Genomic DNA, 18,646 nt, shown 5'->3' with positions numbered 1-18,646 from the left:
ATCCAAACGCAAACCCAACAACTGCCACTCCCGCAGTTCCGTGTCATCCCGGCCTTCTCCTCCTCGTGCTTCCTCCTTGCTCTCGCGCAATCGCAACCCAGCACCGCGGGCTCGCGAGCAGCCAGACTGCCGGAAGCTTCCTGGGCAATGCACCGAGCCCTACGCGCCGCGGCCGCGGCCGCCGGGCGAGCGCTGTCGGCGGGGGCGCCGCGTCCCCGTCGCTGCCCCCGCGCACCGGGCTGGGGCGCCGCGGCGGCGGGGGCGGGGGCGGGGGCGAGGTGGCTCTGCGGCGGTGGGGGCCGGGAGGCGCTGAACTACGACGTGGTGATCGTCGGGGCCGGACCAGCGGGGCTTGCCGCGGCGATCCGGCTGAAGCAGCTCTGCCGCGCCGCCGACGCCGACCTCTCCGTCTGCGTCCTCGAGAAGGGCTCCGAAGTCGGTGCGCCGCCTCGCTTCCCCTTCTCACTTTGGCAGCCGCGATGTGCTCTTCTCGTGGTGTGATTTGGGCTTTTGCTATTGTTTGTTTACGCTGCAGGTGCTCATGTGCTGTCGGGGAATGTGTTCGAGCCCCGTGCCTTGGATGAGCTGATTCCGAAGTGGAGGCAAGAGGATGTGAGCATTTCTGTCCTATGCACTGTGATGTTTTAACCTTTTGAATTTCTTTCATATATTTACAGACCAAGCATTGCCTGTGAGCTTGTGGTTGATTCACCTTACTGTTGGCTCAGATTCATTCAACTGATCACGATTATTTTATCAAGTTTTCAATTTGAGTGTACAACAACCTCAAATGACTGTGCTATGGATGTAACTTGTGATGTCATTAGAAATACAAACCTTCTGAGTATTTGAACTTCCAGATGGAGTACATTTTGTTGGATATATCCATGTTGCTTTATTGTCTTCCTTGAATTATGATCCTATTGGGAATGCAGATTGGAATAGTGTAGATTGGAAATCACATAAGGAATTTTTTTTTATGTGGTTATTGTGTTTGATAGGCCCCAATCAGAGTTCCTGTCTCATCTGACAAGTTCTGGCTGTTGACAAAGAACCAAGCATGGACACTTCCATCTCCATTTGACAACAAAGGAAATTACGTGATAAGGTGTGCTGTGTTCATCATCTAGATCCACACCTTTTCAAAAAAAGTTATGTTCCTCCTATTCTAAAGAATCAGCCTTTGCTAACAAATTTAGTTATGTCTAGCTTGAGCCAATTGGTGAGATGGATGGCCACGAAAGCTGAAGAATTGGGTGTTGAAGTATATCCAGGTTTTGCTGCTAGTGAGGTACCATCATTCTTCATTTTAGAAACTCTTATGCGTAAGGACTAATATTTGTCTGAATTCCTCTCTAACAGATCCTTTACGATGAAAATCAAATAGTTACAGGCGTCGCAACCAATGATGTTGGTATTGCTAAGGATGGTACCAAAAGGGTTACTTTTCAACCTGGTGTAGAACTAAGAGGCAAGTAACCCTTATATATCAGGCCACCAGGGATAATTTTCTGGTCACACAGATATATACTAATGAGTTAGTCAGTAGTCTGTCTTTCCTCATTGTTTAGAATTTGGATAGGCGGATAATACCCATTCTCTTTTTTCCCTATAATTTTGATAACTTCCTTTTCCATTCTGGTTGTTCCACTCACGTATCTATTCTCATGATCAGCTAATTAGAAAATGCAGGGCGAATAACACTGCTTGCCGAGGGTTGCCGAGGCTCATTATCAGAGGTCAGCATATGGAATGTTAATTTCACAAATTTATTATATGAAATGTTTTTATGTTTAGACCTTGATGCTAAAGCCTAACAATATTTCAGAAAATAATAAGGAATCACAAGCTCAGAGAGAGTGGGCAACGGCAACATCAGACATACGCTCTTGGAATTAAGGAGGTATTTTGATATTCATTATACCACTTCTACTTTCCAAATGTGTTGTTAGACCTCATCACGAACAAAAGATCCAGTGCCTGAATTATGTCAGTTCATGTACATTATATGGGCAATATGTCATGCATGGTGTAGGACTGTTGTGTTAACATAGCTTTGGTCATCTATGCTCATGCCATTTTCACAAATATTCATTTTTTTACCTTCTCCATGTTTTTGAGAAATTCCACTAGGTCCCTTTTATTCAGTTATTGGATTGTGTCTTATGAGCTTTATCTTTTGAAACTTCCTCATCCTTTTCCCGTAACTACTTGTCGATGAGTTAGTAACACCACTTAGAACTAATTGGATTCTATTGTTTAGGTTTGGGAGATTGAAGAAGGAAAGCATGAACCAGGTTCTGTTATTCATACTGTTGGATGGCCTTTGGACTCGAAGACTTATGGAGGATCATTCCTATACCACCTTGATGATAGACAGGTAACTCTTCTGTTTGACATGCAAACTGACACTCGATATATTCTGTATGATTTCAGTCATCTGAGTAAAGGCAAAAAGAGACTAATATCAGGTTATAGAGGTTATAGATTGCATTCTACACAACCAAAGCATCAGGAACATTATTTTTCACTGCTTGTGCTGACTGAAGTTTGCTCCTTAGTAAAAAAAAAAAAAAAACTCCTTTGTTTAGTTTGTGTTCAAAAGAAGTCTTGAACTACCAATTGATCACTTATCATAGGGGCCTTTAGTTGCAGGGTGGATAGCTGGTATGGGTTTCTTTTCACAGCAGTTACTTCCTGCAATGTTCGCTCAGATGATTGGATTACTCATGATTAAGTAGTAAGAAATTGTACTTATATATTATCTGCTCTCATTTTTCAGTTAGCAATTGGTCTGGTTGTTGCGTTGAATTATCGAAATCCTTTCCTGAGTCCCTACGATGAATTCCAGGTATGTGGTTTTTGTTTGTAGATGTAGTTTGACGACAAGTACTCCCCCAGGAGTGATAGGATGTTATAGGATTTCAAGAGCTTCCTGAAGTACCCCTACCTAATTTAGTGTATGCTACACTCTAGGATACCAGACTCTCCTTGTTCATTGGTCACTAAGATTAAAGATGGGTGGTTTACATGACAGATGGATTCTATACGATTTAACGGATAGAATGGACTGATTTTCCCTCAAACTATTGTGCAATCATATTTCAGAAATTCAAGCACCATCCTGCTGTCAGAAAACTTTTGGAAGGTGGAACAGTTATTCAGTATGGTGCTCGTACTTTGAATGAAGGTGGTTTCCAGGTAAGATGGTATTTTCAAAAGACCTGGCAATTTTGTAGCAAATACGCACATGTATATCAGCTTTATCTGTAATCCATATTGAGCATTCTGTTAGTTTCTTCCATTCCAATCATTGTACATGGACATTGCTACTGTTTTACCTGTGTCATTGGTTAACTACACAGTATGACCCTTGTGAGCTGTATAGCTCTGGTATTCATTCATTATGGTATACATTGCAAGTTTCAAAACTTGTTACAGCATTTTACTTATGTTTTTCAGAAGAGTAACATGTACTAAGTTTGTTTTTTTGTTGGCAATTGTACTGATAGACACTGATGAAGTTAATGTAAAATTCAGTCGATACCGTATCCAGTTTTTCCTGGAGGTGCAATTATTGGATGCTCTGCAGGATTTTTAAATGTTCCCAAAATAAAAGGATCCCATACGGCTATGAAATCAGGTATCCTTCTTCTGAAATTTTTAGCTTGTTTGGAATTTAATAGAGTTTGTGGTTTACTTAATTGTCAGTTCAGTTGCTTTAATTGCAACTCAGTTTCATGGTTAATTTTATATCTCTGCCTTTCCACTCAACGTCATTTGCCTGACACCCCCTTTCGGTGTTCATTTTTTTCCTTTACCGATTTCATTGCCAAATTGCGTGCATTTTTTTTAGTGCAATGCTAATATTATATTATGTTGATAAGCCTTGTACTAAAGGGAGCCATCTATAAAAAAAGGTATGCTTGCGGCGGAAGCAACTTTCAAGGCTCTTGTTGAAGGATCTTCGATGGAACTTTACTGGGAGAATCTCAAGAAGTCATGGATATGGGAAGAACTTCATAAAGCTAGGAATTATAGACCAGTATGTGATTATTTTATTATCAATTTTGCCAAACATCTTATCTTTTATATCTGGATAAATATCAAGTACTATAAAGCTGAGAGGGGGAAAAGAAGAAGCAAAGTCTGCATTTCTTTTTTTGTTAACGTAGTATGATGAACACAGATTTATTACCGTTTCCTTCCAGGCATTTGAATATGGATTTATTCCAGGCATGGCTTTGTCTGCACTGGAACGGTGAGGCCCCTATTCAATAAATTACCCAAGTTTAGTCATTCAGATATTCTACTCGGTTTGCTGACTCATTGATATTTTTCAACTTTTAGCTACATATTCAAAGGAAAGTCACCTTATACGTTGAAGCATGGGAGACCTGACCATGAAGCAACAGATGTGAGTGTGCAGTGCTGATGTTTTTGTTAAAAAAAATCAAATGCATGGCATTATTCATTTTATCACTAATGAGACTGACAGAAGATTTCCTTGTGGACAGATGGCCGATTTGCACGCACCTATTCAATATCCTAAACCAGATGGACAGATAAGCTTTGATGTTCCAACTTCTTTATACAGGTAATGCCTGCAGCAAGAATGAAAACTTTAACTTCTCCATATTTCGCCTTTTAACTATTTCTTTGCTATTCATGGGGTTAGAAGTATGGCAAATGACCTAGCAGTATCTGGACATGGCATAGAGTTGATTACCCAAATCTGTATCACTCTGAGATTTACCTAAATAATAATTAGTAAGTTATTTTCTATCAGACAGTAACTTGAGCTGAACCTTGAGAAGCTGTTGTATATTCTGGATGTGTATATTGTACTTTTACTTTTTACAGGTTGGAAGTAGTCACTATAAATGTGCTTACAAAAATACCTTTTCAATATGTACTTTCATCATCAATCATTCCTTTGGTACAGGAGCAATACAAACCACGAGCATGATCAGCCTCCTCATCTCCGCTTGAGGGATCCTACAATACCCGAAAGAGTAAATCTTCCACTGTATGCTGGACCAGAATCACGTTATTGCCCAGCCCGAGTTTACGAGTATGTAAATTAGCCGTGCCTTGTTTAATTCTTATTGGTCCCTAGCTGCATCAGCGATGATAAAGTACTTTGTTACCAAAACAGAGTCTGCTGATCCTATAGATCATGCATGTTTCCACGCAGATATGTCTCCGACGAGAAAGGTGACCCAAAGCTCCACATAAATGCTCAAAATTGTCTTCATTGCAAGGTAACTTTTTTTTTCCTGTCAGATTCTCATGTATCATGCATTTTGATTGAAAAATCACAAAGGAAAGTGTATTTATCTCCATTCACTTTACTATAGACATAATGTATTTAGCTTTTCGACATCAATGAGTATAATATGCACATTTCTACATTAACATATCTCATGAATCAGGGTAGTATGTTGTTTCTTGATTATTAATTTCAACTGTGTTTGCTGTGATCTTGATGGCAACCAGCTTGAACTTCCTAGGACTTGCCCCCTTTTCTGTATCTGCCTGTAGCCTCTGCTCGTCCTTCCTACCTGAGTGACTTGTTGACTGTATATGCAGGCTTGTGACATCAAAGATCCGAAGCAGAATATCGAGTGGACTGTTCCTGAAGGTGGAGGCGGCCCTGGTTATACAGTAATGTAGATACAGAAAACCGTGGTGTCTTGAAAACAGTAACAATTCATCCGGCATGGGTCACACACTGAACCAAATCCTGAGCCAAAACCTGTCGACTCGAGGTAGAAGTTGCATCATGTATCTAGTAATAAGCATCTTCACTAGCAGTAGACAGGATCTTCATAGGGCTAGGTACTGGTCATGATGTGGTGTACCCAGTTTATATCTTCTCTCATTACAGGAAAAGAATTAAAGAAGGGTTCATACACACTTCATATGGATATGGATGGCAGCAATTTGTCAGACGTATCACGTATTTTATGCATGTTAGGCAAACTGAGATGAACGAATTTGTCAATAAACGTTGTTTGTAAGAGAGATGTGGTCACTGTCCTGTCCATTAGCGAAGCCCAACGCCCTGCCCCTGCGCTGAAAAAATTCTTACTGCGGGGCTTCGACGTGTCACAGGAATGCCCACGAGATGCACGACGCCCATCGAAACGCCCAGGGGAGATGGAAGTCTCTGTACAGAAACAGAAGTGCAGGTGTTTGCCCCCACATTTCTGTGGCGCGGTCACGATGACCCGACGACGCTTGTGACGTTTAGCAAGCAGCAGTCATGGCCGCAGGCCCACAAGCTGTCGCTCGCCGTAGCATGCCGGCACCGAGCTCTCGGCCTGCATGCAAGTGCGAGAATTCATGCAGCTGAGAGCCTGAGACTGGGATTTTTACTCTACGGCCGCGCCGGACGGCTCAGCATCCGTGGCCTACGGCCTGCCGACACACCCCAAGCATGTACTTTCCTTCACCTGCAGGTGCCGACGGCAGTGAGCACTCACGAGTCATACATGCAAATGGTCCAACAGCAGTAGCACAGGAACATCTTGTAGCTGAAAAACACATTCCACATCACCTGGCTATCTGCGCTCAGCTAGCATATCGATCTTTCTTGCAATTAAGCTGGAGCACACAACGCGTTTTCTGATTTGCACTGTACGTGTGTGAGCCTCAGAGTGGCATGCAGAGCAGGCTGAAACCTCTGATCGAGGAGGCCATCTCGGACCTGTGCGGAGCGGCCGTCACGGCTGCCTCCGGGTTAGGGATGTCAACGGGGCCCCGATCCCCGTTCCCCGACGGGGAATTTCTCTATTAGGGGATGGGGATGGGATCAATTTTCCCCCCGCGGGAGGTTTAATGGGGGAAAATTCTCCCCCGTCGGGTATGGCGGGGGCGGGGACGGTTCCCTGTCCCCCGTCCCCGTTTCCCCGCGGGGATAATTCTCCGAAATATTTAAACTCTCCATGGCCCATATATGCAAGAAACGGCCCAACTAAAGCTCAACCCACCAAAGCCCGTCAGCCAGCAGGCCTTTCATCGTGCTAGCGTAGCGGGAACGGAGAACCCGTCGGGTATATTTCCCCGCGCGGGGACGGGGATGGGAGAATTTTCTCCCCCGCGAGCGGGGACGGGGACGGGGACGGGAAAAAATTCCCCCAATCGGGGCGGGGATGGTTACCCATTCCCCGCGGGGAATTTCCCCGTTGACATCCCTACTCCGGGTAGACGACCTTGGGTGCTCGTCGGACCCCGAACCGAACGCTGTGTTCAAGGAGGTGCCGTCGTGGCGTCCTTCCTGCGGAAGCACAGGGAGGTGGAGAGCGGCGGCGGCCCGGCCGTCATGGTGTTCGGTGCGCCGGTCCTTCTAGGCATTTACAAGATCGCTCGGATCTGTCAGAACTCATTCATTTTATATCTATGTTATAAAGGTATAGATGTAGATACTATTATCATATGGATGGGCTTCTATGCTGTACTGTAACTACGTATAGTGTATACAGTAACGGACATGGGATCGACCTGCACTTTTGTGACGGCCGCCTTTCTTCCAGGCGTTTCGATGGGCGTCGTCGTGCATCTCGTGGACGTGCAGAGATCCCGAGAGCGAGATCTAGGCCGGACAGCTCTGCTTAGCATCTGTGGGCGATGGCAGCATGTGACGGTGGGACAGAAAACGATATCCGCAGCAAAGCGTGCACCGGATGCACACGGACCAAAGCACGCATACGTTACAGTGGGCACGACCGTAAAAGCCACAAACTATTTGTCACTTTTGACTATTTTATTTGTTACACGTAATTTTCAATTTTACCTTACAAAATATCTCTTATCCGCTTATTTACGGTAAATTTTAAATATTTTAACTAGTTTTTAAAAGTATTTTTTATTTTATATTTAAAATTTGTACTCTTTAATATATATTGGTATGCGTGTTTGATTGACAAGTATTAAAAAATGGAGGGAGTATGTTCCTACAGCTGCTGAGTGCCGATGCCAAACGAGCTGTTGCCGGCTTCACAAAGAATCAGATGCTTTCTCTTGTAACCTGAACTTCGACTAAAAAATTCAGCAGCTTAATTCTTTGCTTGCTTCCGCCGAAGAGGATCCTCAGAACAAGGCATGGCTTTGTCATGTGACAGAAGGAAGCATCTGTGAGTGACATTGGGAAGTTCAGTGATCTGAATGACCAACGGGGAGAGAGAGCACTCAGACGCCGACAATGGATTCTATGAAAAGGACTAGAAATTCTGGTGCGCATTTTATGAGGCAGCTCCGGGTCCATACATCCTCTGCTAATGGCGTCCAAAATACAGCAAGCGCAGCTTCACAAGTGCCGCACGATGAGTTGTTTCGAGAGGCAATTTCATGGTTTACATGTGAGTGAGATGGGAGTACAGACACCAGGTCACCGCTGGTATACAGTTTCCGGATACCTGTCAGGTCCTTACACAGTTTCAGCGCTGGCTCACGACTGAAGAACACGCGCACAGCTGCCGTTGTGGTTTGTTTAATTGAAGCAGAGAATTCGAAGATCTCCCCCGAGTCCCGACTATATATCTATTCACTCGTTCAGGAGCATTCCCAGGTACCAAATGGACTAATGTAGTAGTGCACACAGGAAGGTCACCAGTGGAAAATCCATCTCCCGATCAAAATGCACAATGCTCATCACTATAATACCACTACGAAAAATCAAATTAAAATGTATCCTAATTTATATTTGATGAGTGATTGGTAAGTGTGTTGATTTGATTTGATAACTTTTAGATTGCACGAACATATATATTTATTACAATTATAATCATAACTAATCAAAATTATAGAGAAAATGAAGTTAACATGTTGGATGATTCAGCGCTGGGAGTTTTATACATGCTAAATAATCTAGTGCCTGGAAAGACTACACGCCGGAGCATTCAACTCAGAAGAAAAGTTGAAGTACATGCTGGATAGTCCGGCGATGGGCAGTGAACGTCGGAGCATTTCTTACAGAGATGTTACAAATTAGTTCTGGTGGACTTATATGCGCCGGATGGTTCAGCAATAGAAGATGTGAACGCCAGAGAATACACTGTACCATTTATTGCATAGGGATTGCAAAACGGTTGTCTAGTGGGATGAACTCGGCAAATGGTCCGGTGATGAGAAATTATGTACGTTGGACTATTTCTTGCAGAGAGAATCTTAAATGATAGGTCTGGGGGGTTGAACACGCTAGGTGGTCTGGCGCTCAGGAGGCGTGGACGCAGAATCATCTGGTGTTCACGATTTTTTCTGGGATGTGTCTTAAGCCGATGATTTCAATTTGGAACTAAGTGGAGATGATTTGAGATATGTGTTTGCTTGTCTTGGGTTGTGTAGGTGATGGATGCAACTTGACGATCGACAGTGGGATGATCAAGACCAAGCGGGATGCTGGGTGCTGGACGATCGAGGATGTCGGACGGAGTCAGAGGTGGTCCTAACCGTGCACATGGAGATCAAGCAAAGCATGGTAAAAATGATGAAGATGTCATGTTTGATAAAGTTAAGCGAAAGGGATACCGGTGCAAGTGACAAGACGGTACAGAGGGATTGAGAGCTGGAGAGACTTGCCGACGGTCAAGATTGCAAGACAAAGTATACGCGCTGACATCAGGATACTTGCTTGGGATCAGAGTAAGCGGCAATAAGTCATGCTTTGAGAAGCGTGCAAGATGGTTTCAGTGGTTGGCCTCAAAATCGTGGAAGGATGGGGTGCACGTAGCATCATCGCGAAACTTGCGTCAAGGCGAAGCTAAATTATGAAGAAGTCACGACCGTTCGATGAACAGAATAAAAAATAGACCAAAATACTCCGATAGTAGGTATGAGGCTATTGAAAGATAGATGTATTTTAGAAACCAGGAAGGTTAAAGGTTAAACTACCTCTCTAGGCCTATAAATAAAAGAATATGATCGTGTGAGAGGGTTAAGTCAGCTATTTAAACCTTGAGAGCTATGTTTTAGAGGAGAGAAAATAATAGCTTAGCCTTTGTAATAAGTAAGAGCTTTTTATAAAAAAAAATACTTTAAATCTGTCAAAAGAGGGTATTTATCTGAGCTTAATAAAGAGAGTGTTTTTACTTATATTTGAGTTCATCTCCCTCTAGTCTTCTATTTTTAGCTCCTGTATTTTGGTGTAATTTTTTTTTGTTTGCTGGTTGATTTTCGTTTTCCTTGAGAGTTGCACCTTTTGAATCGTGTAAGAGTATTTTTCTTGTCACCGAAGGGTTAATCTTCTCATATAAATTGATCTTAAATAATCTCAATCCTCTATATCAATCAACTTAAATAATTCTTTTTTTTACTTGTTCTCTTGTGTTTAGAAGTTTTTTTTCTAATTAATTATTTTTTTACGCTATGAAACTTAATACGACCTTAAATAGAACATAGAGTTTTCCTCTATCGAAGATGAGTGTTAATTTTGAAAGTCTTACAATATATTCAAATATCTCTTGCTTCCGCCTATTCACTCTCTAGTCGCCGTATTTTTAAGATGCGTTGGGTTAAAGAATAGAAAAAACTATTAATTTTGTAAGAAATTTATTTAGACGATTATTCATCTACTCTGTTCGCCGTTATCAGTCGCGCACACTAAGAACATAGAGTTTTCCTCTATCGAAGATGAGTGTTAGCTTTAAAAGTCTTACAATATATTTAAATATCTCTTGCTTCCGCCTATTCACTCTCTAATCACCGTATTTTTAAGATGCGTTGAGTTAAAAGAATAAAATACAACTATTAATTTTGTAAGAAATTTGTTTAGAAGATTATTCATCTACTCTGTTCGCCGTTATCAGTCGCGCACACTAAAACAGTAGTGAATTGTCACATGTACTGGAAACAACCAAAAGGAACCAAATTTCAGCAATGGGGCACAAAGTCTAAAGTGCAGCAAGCAGCGAAAGAAAAGAATCACATTCCCTTCGTGGCGCAACAAAATGCAACCAAATTCCCCGTACCATATCACTGTAGCAGAGGAAGGCAGTAACTCAGCATGATCAGAAACGGAGCTTCAGGATCAACTGATCCTATTATCATAGGCGCAATGCCGAAAAAATTCGACTAATATTCCTTAACAATGAGCATTCATAGACCGATTGCTTACTACCACCAATATACTACTCGAGTTATCCAATCATAGCCTACCACCCTCCTAATCTCCCAACATATCAGTGATAACAGGTGAAGGAAACTACTACATTGGTGCGTGAAATGAATAGATTGAGGAGAAAAGGAATGAAATTTCAGCAGCACAAAAAGAACCAATCCAATGCAGTATATTTCACCGATCAATCAATTCCCTTCCTTGTTGTCTTCCTCCTCGGCGTCGCCCTTGAGCCTGAGCTTCTCCTTCTCGGCCTTGAGCTCCTCGGCCTCCTTGATCCAGAGGTCGGCGAACTCGCAGTCCCTGTACCTCTCGAACCACGGCCCGCCGCAGGTGTAGTGTATGGCCTTGGGCCGCGTGGCCGGGTCGTCGGGGTCGACCCGGTTGTGGCCGACGAGGAAGTTCCAGACAAAGGGCACCTCCCCGATCTCGTCGTCGTCGAGCCAGGCGAAGCGGTGGAGGAAGGCGCCGGTCTGGGTGCTGACGGCGTCGGGGGTCAGCGCGGCGACGTTCTTGGGGTGTCCGCAGTTGTAGAGCACCATGGAGGACCAGTTCTTGCGCGGGTACACGGTCTGGATGGCGCCGTCCATCTTGGTGGCCTCGGCGGGCTTGTACTCGTGCTTGACGCAGACGACGGCGAGGCGGTCCGCGTCGGCGCCGGTCGGGACGGCGGCGGCGAGGAGGTCGGCGAGGTCGGCGAGGTAGAGGAAGTCGCAGTCGACGAAGAGCGCCCAGCCGCGGTAGCCGGCGAGGTAGGGGGTGAGGAAGCGGGTGAAGGAGAACTCGGTGCTCTCGGTGGGCCCACGCGCTCGCCAGTAGAGCCCCGCGGCGCGGAGGTCCGGCTGGCGGATGGGGCGCACGTCGAGCGGCACGGAGGCGTGCCGCAGCAGGCTGCGGCGGCACACCTCGTACGCCTCGTGCTCGCGCGGGTCGTACCCCACGAACACGCGGAACGGCTCGCCAGCCGGCGGCAGCAGCGGCGACGGCGACACCGTCATGGTTGATTGGAGGGTCGGGTGGATCTGGCGAGGGGGTGGGGGTGGTGGATCGATGCAATGTGCGCGGGCTTTAATGGTCGGGGACGGGAGATCGGGAAGGCGAGGTGAGAGGAGCTAAAGATGGCGAACAGCGGAGAGATTTCGGTATTTCCCCTTCGGGTGGGCTAAAAATAAGGCTTTTCTGTTCGCCTTCACCGCATGGGTCAATGACGTGCGGAGCTAGGAGGGATCACGTCCGATTCTGGGCCCACGAGTCAGCGACGAGCGGGGGCGGGATCGCGGTGTGGGAGGCAGCTGGGGCGGTCTCGCGCTGGCAAGCCGCGGAGAGCATGTCGGTGGTGGAGCGGCGGGCGGGGCGGGGCGGGGGCGGCCGTGGGATTCGCGGGGGGCTGGATGGGATGGGCGCCGCACCCGGCGGAAGTGGTGCGCGCGCCTGCGGCTGCTCGGCTGCACGGGCCATGTGCCTCGGTGGCGGTGAAGCCGTGTGTGCCCAGACCTGACCAAGCGGGCCTGACCGGCTGGTCCGGTACAACACGTCTACACATGATCTGGTTAGGGTATGGTCCGTTAGTTCCGGCTATATAATCGTAGATTTGTGGTGTCGGCTCACGTGCTGTAGGCTCGGTCCATGATACGGCATGTAAGTATCACGTCAGATCATGTTGGTCTAGGTATGATGGGGTGGTAGCAGGGCGAGGCAACAGGGCTAGGTGGTGACTGGGCGAGTCGGTTCATACATGTTCTGGTTTGTCGTGTTGTGATGTGTCTAGATCAGGCTAAAATCATTATTGACTCATGTCGGTTCACATGTTAAAGGCTCGGTCCATGATACAGTATGTAAGGTATCATGTCAGGTCAGATTGGTCTAGGTACGGTGGGGTGGTGGGGTGGTAGCAGGGCGAGGCAATAGGGTTGTGTGGTGACTGGGCGAGTTAGTCTAGATATGGTCTGGTTTGTCGTCTTATGATGTGTCTAGATCGAGCTAAAATCGTCGTTGACTCATGTCAGCTCAGTTAGCCAGCTCTACTCGTGTTGTCGCTGTTGCTCCAACCATTCTAATTGCTAATGTGAGGGTTTCTATGTCTGATTGCTCAAATTTATCTTAATCTGATATGGTAAATACGTATAATCTTAAAGATAAACGTGTTTAGTTATCTGTATCTACTATTTCAGTCCGATTCAACGGATACAAATATACATATTCAGCTTGATACGAGAGTAAAACTCGATTTGAGCTTCACTCTAGAGCCTGGTCTAAAAGGTGTGCCCATACATACAGACCTACTTATCAGTATCACAGAATCATCTAATATAATCAATCAATCAGAATCTCAATTCTTATATCCGCTAATATGATCTCAAATTTGATCAATCATACATAAACTTAGCTTAGAATATTCAAACAAATTTGATGTTTTTTAATAAATATGATACTATTTAATTAGACTATAGGACACGATGGTACAAAACTGCATCGGATAAACAAACGCACCCCTGATCGTCCAAGGAAGCTTGCTTGCAAGACCTGGTGTAACGCATTCCAGGCATAAGCTGTGGGATCAAATTGTCGTCTAGGAATCAACTAATTGTAGGAAAAAGGAATCTATACCAAAGCGAAGGACACAGATTGACCAAAGTTACCGGATATTGGTATAGTGAAGTTTTCATCCACGCGTTTCACAACTATAATTATTTGAAAAATAGATTTTATATCTTTCTAACATAACTTCACTAAAAATATACTCATACAATTTTACATCAAAGAACCAAACAAATGTTAAAAAATTTACATCGAACCAAAATTTTCAAAACAATAACCATTATCGACAACTATTTACATAACTAACATTTCTTACGGAATGAATATGCACTATTTTCAAACTACCGTATAAAAAAATAAAAAATAAAAATAAAAAATTAAAAATTATATGGACATATCACTCATTCAACGGACGAGATCAATTTCTCACCCGCTGAACAAGGGACATGTAGATATCGCATGTTCAACGGGCGAGAACAAAATATCAGTCGTTGAATGAGCGAGATTTTTCTCTCTCTCTCTCTCCAGTTATTTAATTCATTAACCGTCGGGACCCATAAAATCTCATCCGTTCAAACGAGCAAGACCTTATTCCCACCAATTGAACGGTTGACGATAGGTTAAACCTACAATTTTTTAAACGGGCATGTATACTTGATAATATTAAAGAAATTATATATATATATATATATATATATATATATATATATATATATATATAATCTACGATAGGCGAACTCGTCCGTTTTGCAAGCCCACAACGACCCATTCCGCTTCGTCCGGTCGGCCTTCCAATGCGCGCTCCTTCAATAAAGGACACCTTTAAAAAAAATAAAAGATGTCACTTTTTCAACGAACGATATATTAAAAAATAAAAAATATTACATCATTACTTAAAAATTTAAAACACTATCAAAATAGTTAAAAATAGACATGTATATTGTAGAGAATACTATAATCTATATAAAAAATTCAACTCAAATAAATACTTTTAAAGTGAGAAAAAATAAATTTCATTGTATACTGTTTGACTCAGTATATAAATAATATTTTTGTCTATATTTTCTTAAGAACTAGCTCATAGTATACTCTACATCATACATTTTTTTAAGATTTTTTTATGACTATTTCGATAGTGTTTTAAATTTTGAGAGTGGTAGGACACGATGTTTTTTAATATTTTTATTTTTTTAAAGGTGTTGCTTATTGGGTGGATGACATCTTGTTGTCACTTAATCAACGGACGATGATAGTCTAGATATGTAATATTGTTAAAATAAATATGTAGTTTTCTCAATATTAAAAAAGACACCACCTTTAAATGCCATTCACCTTAAGAAAGCCCAAACACATCCGCACCCCCTAGAGATTTTTTTATTTGAAATTTCAAATTTAGCAATTTTATGGTGGGGACAGACGCTTATAATTGCCACTAGCTAAGTTCACGCTTGTTACAATAAAAATACAAATATTAGATACCATAATAGTAAACACAAACTCAAGGTAGAGAGATGCGGATATGTTATGAAAGTATCAACAAATAAATACGTTAAGAGCGATATCATAGTTTGATTTCAGATGTAATTAAAAAAGGAGAGTAGATTATCCACTAATGTATCTCTTATTTTTTATTTTTATTAGTAAAATAGTTCCTATATCCGTAGCAGGTAATAAGGCGGGAAGATTAGAGGATGAGGTTGGATGACGAAAGTGAATAAATTATTTAAATTTTAGTAATTTTTATTAGATGAGTGGAGACGAGATGAGAGTAATAGTAATAGGAACAGTGATGTGAAAATAAACTCGTGTTGAGACCTTAAAATTGCTAAATTTGAAAAATTAAAATAAATAAATATATATAGTCCTCAGCTAGAGGCCGCGGAACCGACCCGGACGCCACTCCTTACCCGGCGGCCCGCGTCCGAGCCGGACTCCAACCGACGCCGCCTATAAACCCAGAGACCCACGTCGCCTTCTCTCTCCTCGTAGCCAACCAACCAGCGAACAACTACCCAACCAAATCCAAACCCTAGCCCGTCCGCGCCCGATCCAATCAACGCCGCCGCACGTCCAGCCCTCTCTCTCGCTCGTCTCTCCTCCGTATAAAACCCGCCCCCGTTCAAACCGTTTGCCTTCGAGCTCCGACTCCTCCGCTGAGCCATGGCCGCGCCGGCGGGGGTGGATCCGACGCTGCTGGGGCTGGGTCTCAGGAGCGGGAGCGGGGCGTGGGGAGGAGGAGGAGCCGCGGCGCGGGCGCAGGAGCCGGTGGTGGATCGCGGCACGCACCCCTCTGGCATCGTCCCCACCCTCCAGTGAGTCTGAGTCCCCGCCGTGATCATATCGGATGATGCGTGCGCGCTTGCGCTGTGCGTGATTAAAACTTAAACGCGGGACCGTAATTGGACGGCGTTCTTAGGTATGGAATCGTCGGCGGGGTTTGTAGACGTGGAGTTAATCGTGCCGGTTCTTGGTTTGATCTGTTAGGATTTGCGTTGGTTTGGATACGAGCAGTGGCGTCTGCTGAAATTGGGAACCGATTTGGGATGCTGCGTGCTGCGTGAGGGGGCAATTGGTGTCTCATCCAGCCAGGGTTTTTGACTCGGATTTGTATTCTTGGTTTCTCGGTCGACGATCACCTTTTGAATTTCCGTTTTCTAGAACGTTTTTGGGTCGAATCTTGAGAAGTATGTATACAGAATCGAGTAGTTGCAATGTGCAACCGTGACCTTCTTAAAATACGGGAGATGCGAGTTGTGTGATTCGGGTACATGATGATGGGGGAGAATGAAACAATATGTTTAACCAGAAGGAACTAGCACGAGATAGTTCTTGAATTTTGAGATGGCCGTAAAATAGTTACTGGCATATTTACCTGTTGCTTTGCGATGACGAATTTTTCCCGATTGATAAAGGATTGCTGTATCATTGGTGCCTTGCTGCTCAGTTTACAATAGAGTTCCGAGTTCTAACCAGTCGTTTGTTTGATTTTCAGGAACATTGTCTCAACAGTCAATTTAGACTGCACCTTGGATCTGCAAATGATTGCTAACAGGGCTCGTAATGCAGAGTACAACCCAAAAGTATAATTCTGTCTGCTTACGCTTTTTGTCAAGTTTAGTTATCTATTACACTCGTCGATTAACTGGAATCTCACCATACCTTTAATATCGTTTTGACAGCGTACTCGTCGATTAACTGGAATCTCACCATACCTTTAATATCGTTTTGACAGCGTTTCGCTGCGGTTATCATGAGGATAAGGGAGCCGAAGACAACAGCACTGGTATTTGTTTCAGGGAAGATGGTTTGCACTGGAGCAAAGAGCGAAGACCATTCAAAGCTTGCTGCAAGGAAGGTAAAAGCCAATAATCATGTTACATCATTCCATGTGCAGGAACAAACTGTTGATGGATCCTAAATTCCTAATTAGTATTTTATCTGAATTGTGATACGTAACAAGCTTTTATGTGATATTGATCTTTTTTTCCTATTCCAGTATGCACGGATCATCCAAAAGATCGGGTTCCCAGCTCAGTTCAAGGTAATGCTTTTGTCACTTCGATTCATTCATTCAGAACATGATTTCCTGATTTCTCCCCTTGACACAATGGTTTCTGGTGACAAGCAGGATTTCAAGATCCAGAATATGGTCGGCTCATGTGACGTCAAATTTCCTATTCGTCTGGAGGGCCTTGCTTTGATCAGTGGCATCTTTTCCCGTGTAAGTTTGTAGCTGTCCAATCTGCAGTATCCAGAGCTTGGTTCTGGATCCTTTGTTCAATTCAAAACCTGTGAAATGTCTACACTTCATCGAGCATTACATTTATCCTAGCTTGGTCTAGTTTGTCTCCCCTTGGGCCACCCTTGGAAACAATGCATGCATTCACCTGAAAACTTGATTAACTTGTTGTTCGCTTGATGTTTGACAGTACGAGCCGGAGATCTTCCCTGGGCTGATCTACCGAATGGCGGACCCGAAGATCGTGCTCCTCGTCTTCGTCTCTGGCAAGGTTGTCCTCACTGGAGCTAAGGCGCGCGAAGAGATATACACCGCCTTTGAGAACATTTACCCGATGCTGACCCAGTTCAGGAAACAGCAGCATTATTGGTAAGCCTACCACACTGCTTCTTGTTACCCATAGCAGAGATATACAAGCCGGTTTTTATTTCTCATGGTATATATCTGACACGAATTCCTGTTGCATCAACAGAGAGGAGAAGGTCCATCTGCCCAATGGCGCAAACACCTCGTATGCTTCAGCACTGTACATAACAGGACCTTGGTGCCAGAATTCTTAGACGCAGGCCGCTGGCGCCTGAATTTTTTCCCACGCTCTTTAACTTTTGTTCTTTGGAGGACGAGGGGATAGGAGGGTAAGGCAACTGTTCCACGAAAGAGCGTGTAACCAAATCTGACCGCCACTATTCCACGAAACGAAAGAGCGTGTAAACGGTGTGATATAGTGTCCTGGATAACTGCATGGTGATGACTTACGAACAATGCGTCTTGAATCATGTTAATATGTTCGTACATTACATAGATGCTGCTGAGAGGAATTGAGGGCGTAGATTATGATTACAATCTGTAAGCTGAAACAAACAGATTAGATTATAAAAGTTGAATTGTACAATTTAGCTCTCAAATTATAATAATTCAGTAATCTGTCTTCCACCAACCTCTGTAACAGAATTGGGGTTAAGAAGAATTGTCTACTATTTCTAATTATTTTAGACTTTTGGATGAGTTGTCTGTTACATACAGCTCAATGAGAAAAAAATATGGGCTATCCGAGAGAGTGGTTCAGGTGACTACCGGAGTCATTGATTAAGCAGGTCAGATGGGCTTAGTAGGGCTCGAACCTACAATATCACCGTTATGAGCGGTACGTTTCAACCAATTAAACTATAAGCCCAATCAGATCTCTACATGCCGGGAAGAGCGGACAGAAAGAGGAGACCTTTGCTCTATCTCCTTCTTCCTCTTCCCGGGGC

The 18,646-nt window shown here is 43.8% G+C and overlaps 3 protein-coding genes across 4 annotated transcripts; 2 read left to right on the top strand and 1 right to left on the bottom strand.

Moving 5' to 3' along the window:
- On the top strand, positions 1-5,954 carry LOC133907093 (electron transfer flavoprotein-ubiquinone oxidoreductase, mitochondrial). Of its 2 annotated transcripts, none has more exons than XM_062349115.1 (18): positions 1-439; positions 536-612; positions 1,002-1,108; positions 1,210-1,291; positions 1,363-1,471; positions 1,693-1,739; positions 1,829-1,903; positions 2,264-2,380; positions 2,783-2,851; positions 3,109-3,201; positions 3,541-3,643; positions 3,921-4,045; positions 4,212-4,261; positions 4,351-4,417; positions 4,518-4,597; positions 4,946-5,074; positions 5,198-5,264; positions 5,593-5,954. In XM_062349115.1, exons 1-18 carry the CDS (start codon positions 148-150, stop codon positions 5,674-5,676), a joined length of 1,773 nt encoding a protein of 590 aa, XP_062205099.1. In that variant the 5' UTR covers positions 1-147; the 3' UTR covers positions 5,677-5,954. The 2 variants fall into 2 exon arrangements, with proteins under 2 accessions (XP_062205099.1, XP_062205100.1); XM_062349116.1 differs by having other exon boundaries at positions 303-435.
- Positions 5,955-11,012: 5,058 nt separating this feature from the next.
- On the bottom strand, positions 11,013-12,443 carry LOC133908026 (protein CDI-like). Its single transcript, XM_062350162.1, has one exon. It carries the CDS (start codon positions 12,112-12,114, stop codon positions 11,305-11,307), a length of 810 nt encoding a protein of 269 aa, XP_062206146.1. The 5' UTR covers positions 12,115-12,443; the 3' UTR covers positions 11,013-11,304.
- Positions 12,444-15,651: 3,208 nt separating this feature from the next.
- On the top strand, positions 15,652-18,211 carry LOC133908027 (TATA-binding protein 2-like). The gene is made up of 7 exons (XM_062350163.1): positions 15,652-15,966; positions 16,647-16,734; positions 16,887-17,009; positions 17,151-17,195; positions 17,283-17,375; positions 17,584-17,762; positions 17,866-18,211. Coding segments are annotated over exons 1-7 (681 nt in total). The 5' UTR covers positions 15,652-15,814; the 3' UTR covers positions 17,867-18,211.
- The last annotated feature ends 435 nt before the right edge of the window (positions 18,212-18,646 follow it).

This window comes from Phragmites australis, chromosome 24 (genome assembly GCF_958298935.1).
Source record: "Phragmites australis chromosome 24, lpPhrAust1.1, whole genome shotgun sequence".
Classification (NCBI taxonomy): Eukaryota; Viridiplantae; Streptophyta; class Magnoliopsida; order Poales; family Poaceae; genus Phragmites; species Phragmites australis.
This window is presented reverse-complemented; position numbering and strand designations above follow the sequence as displayed.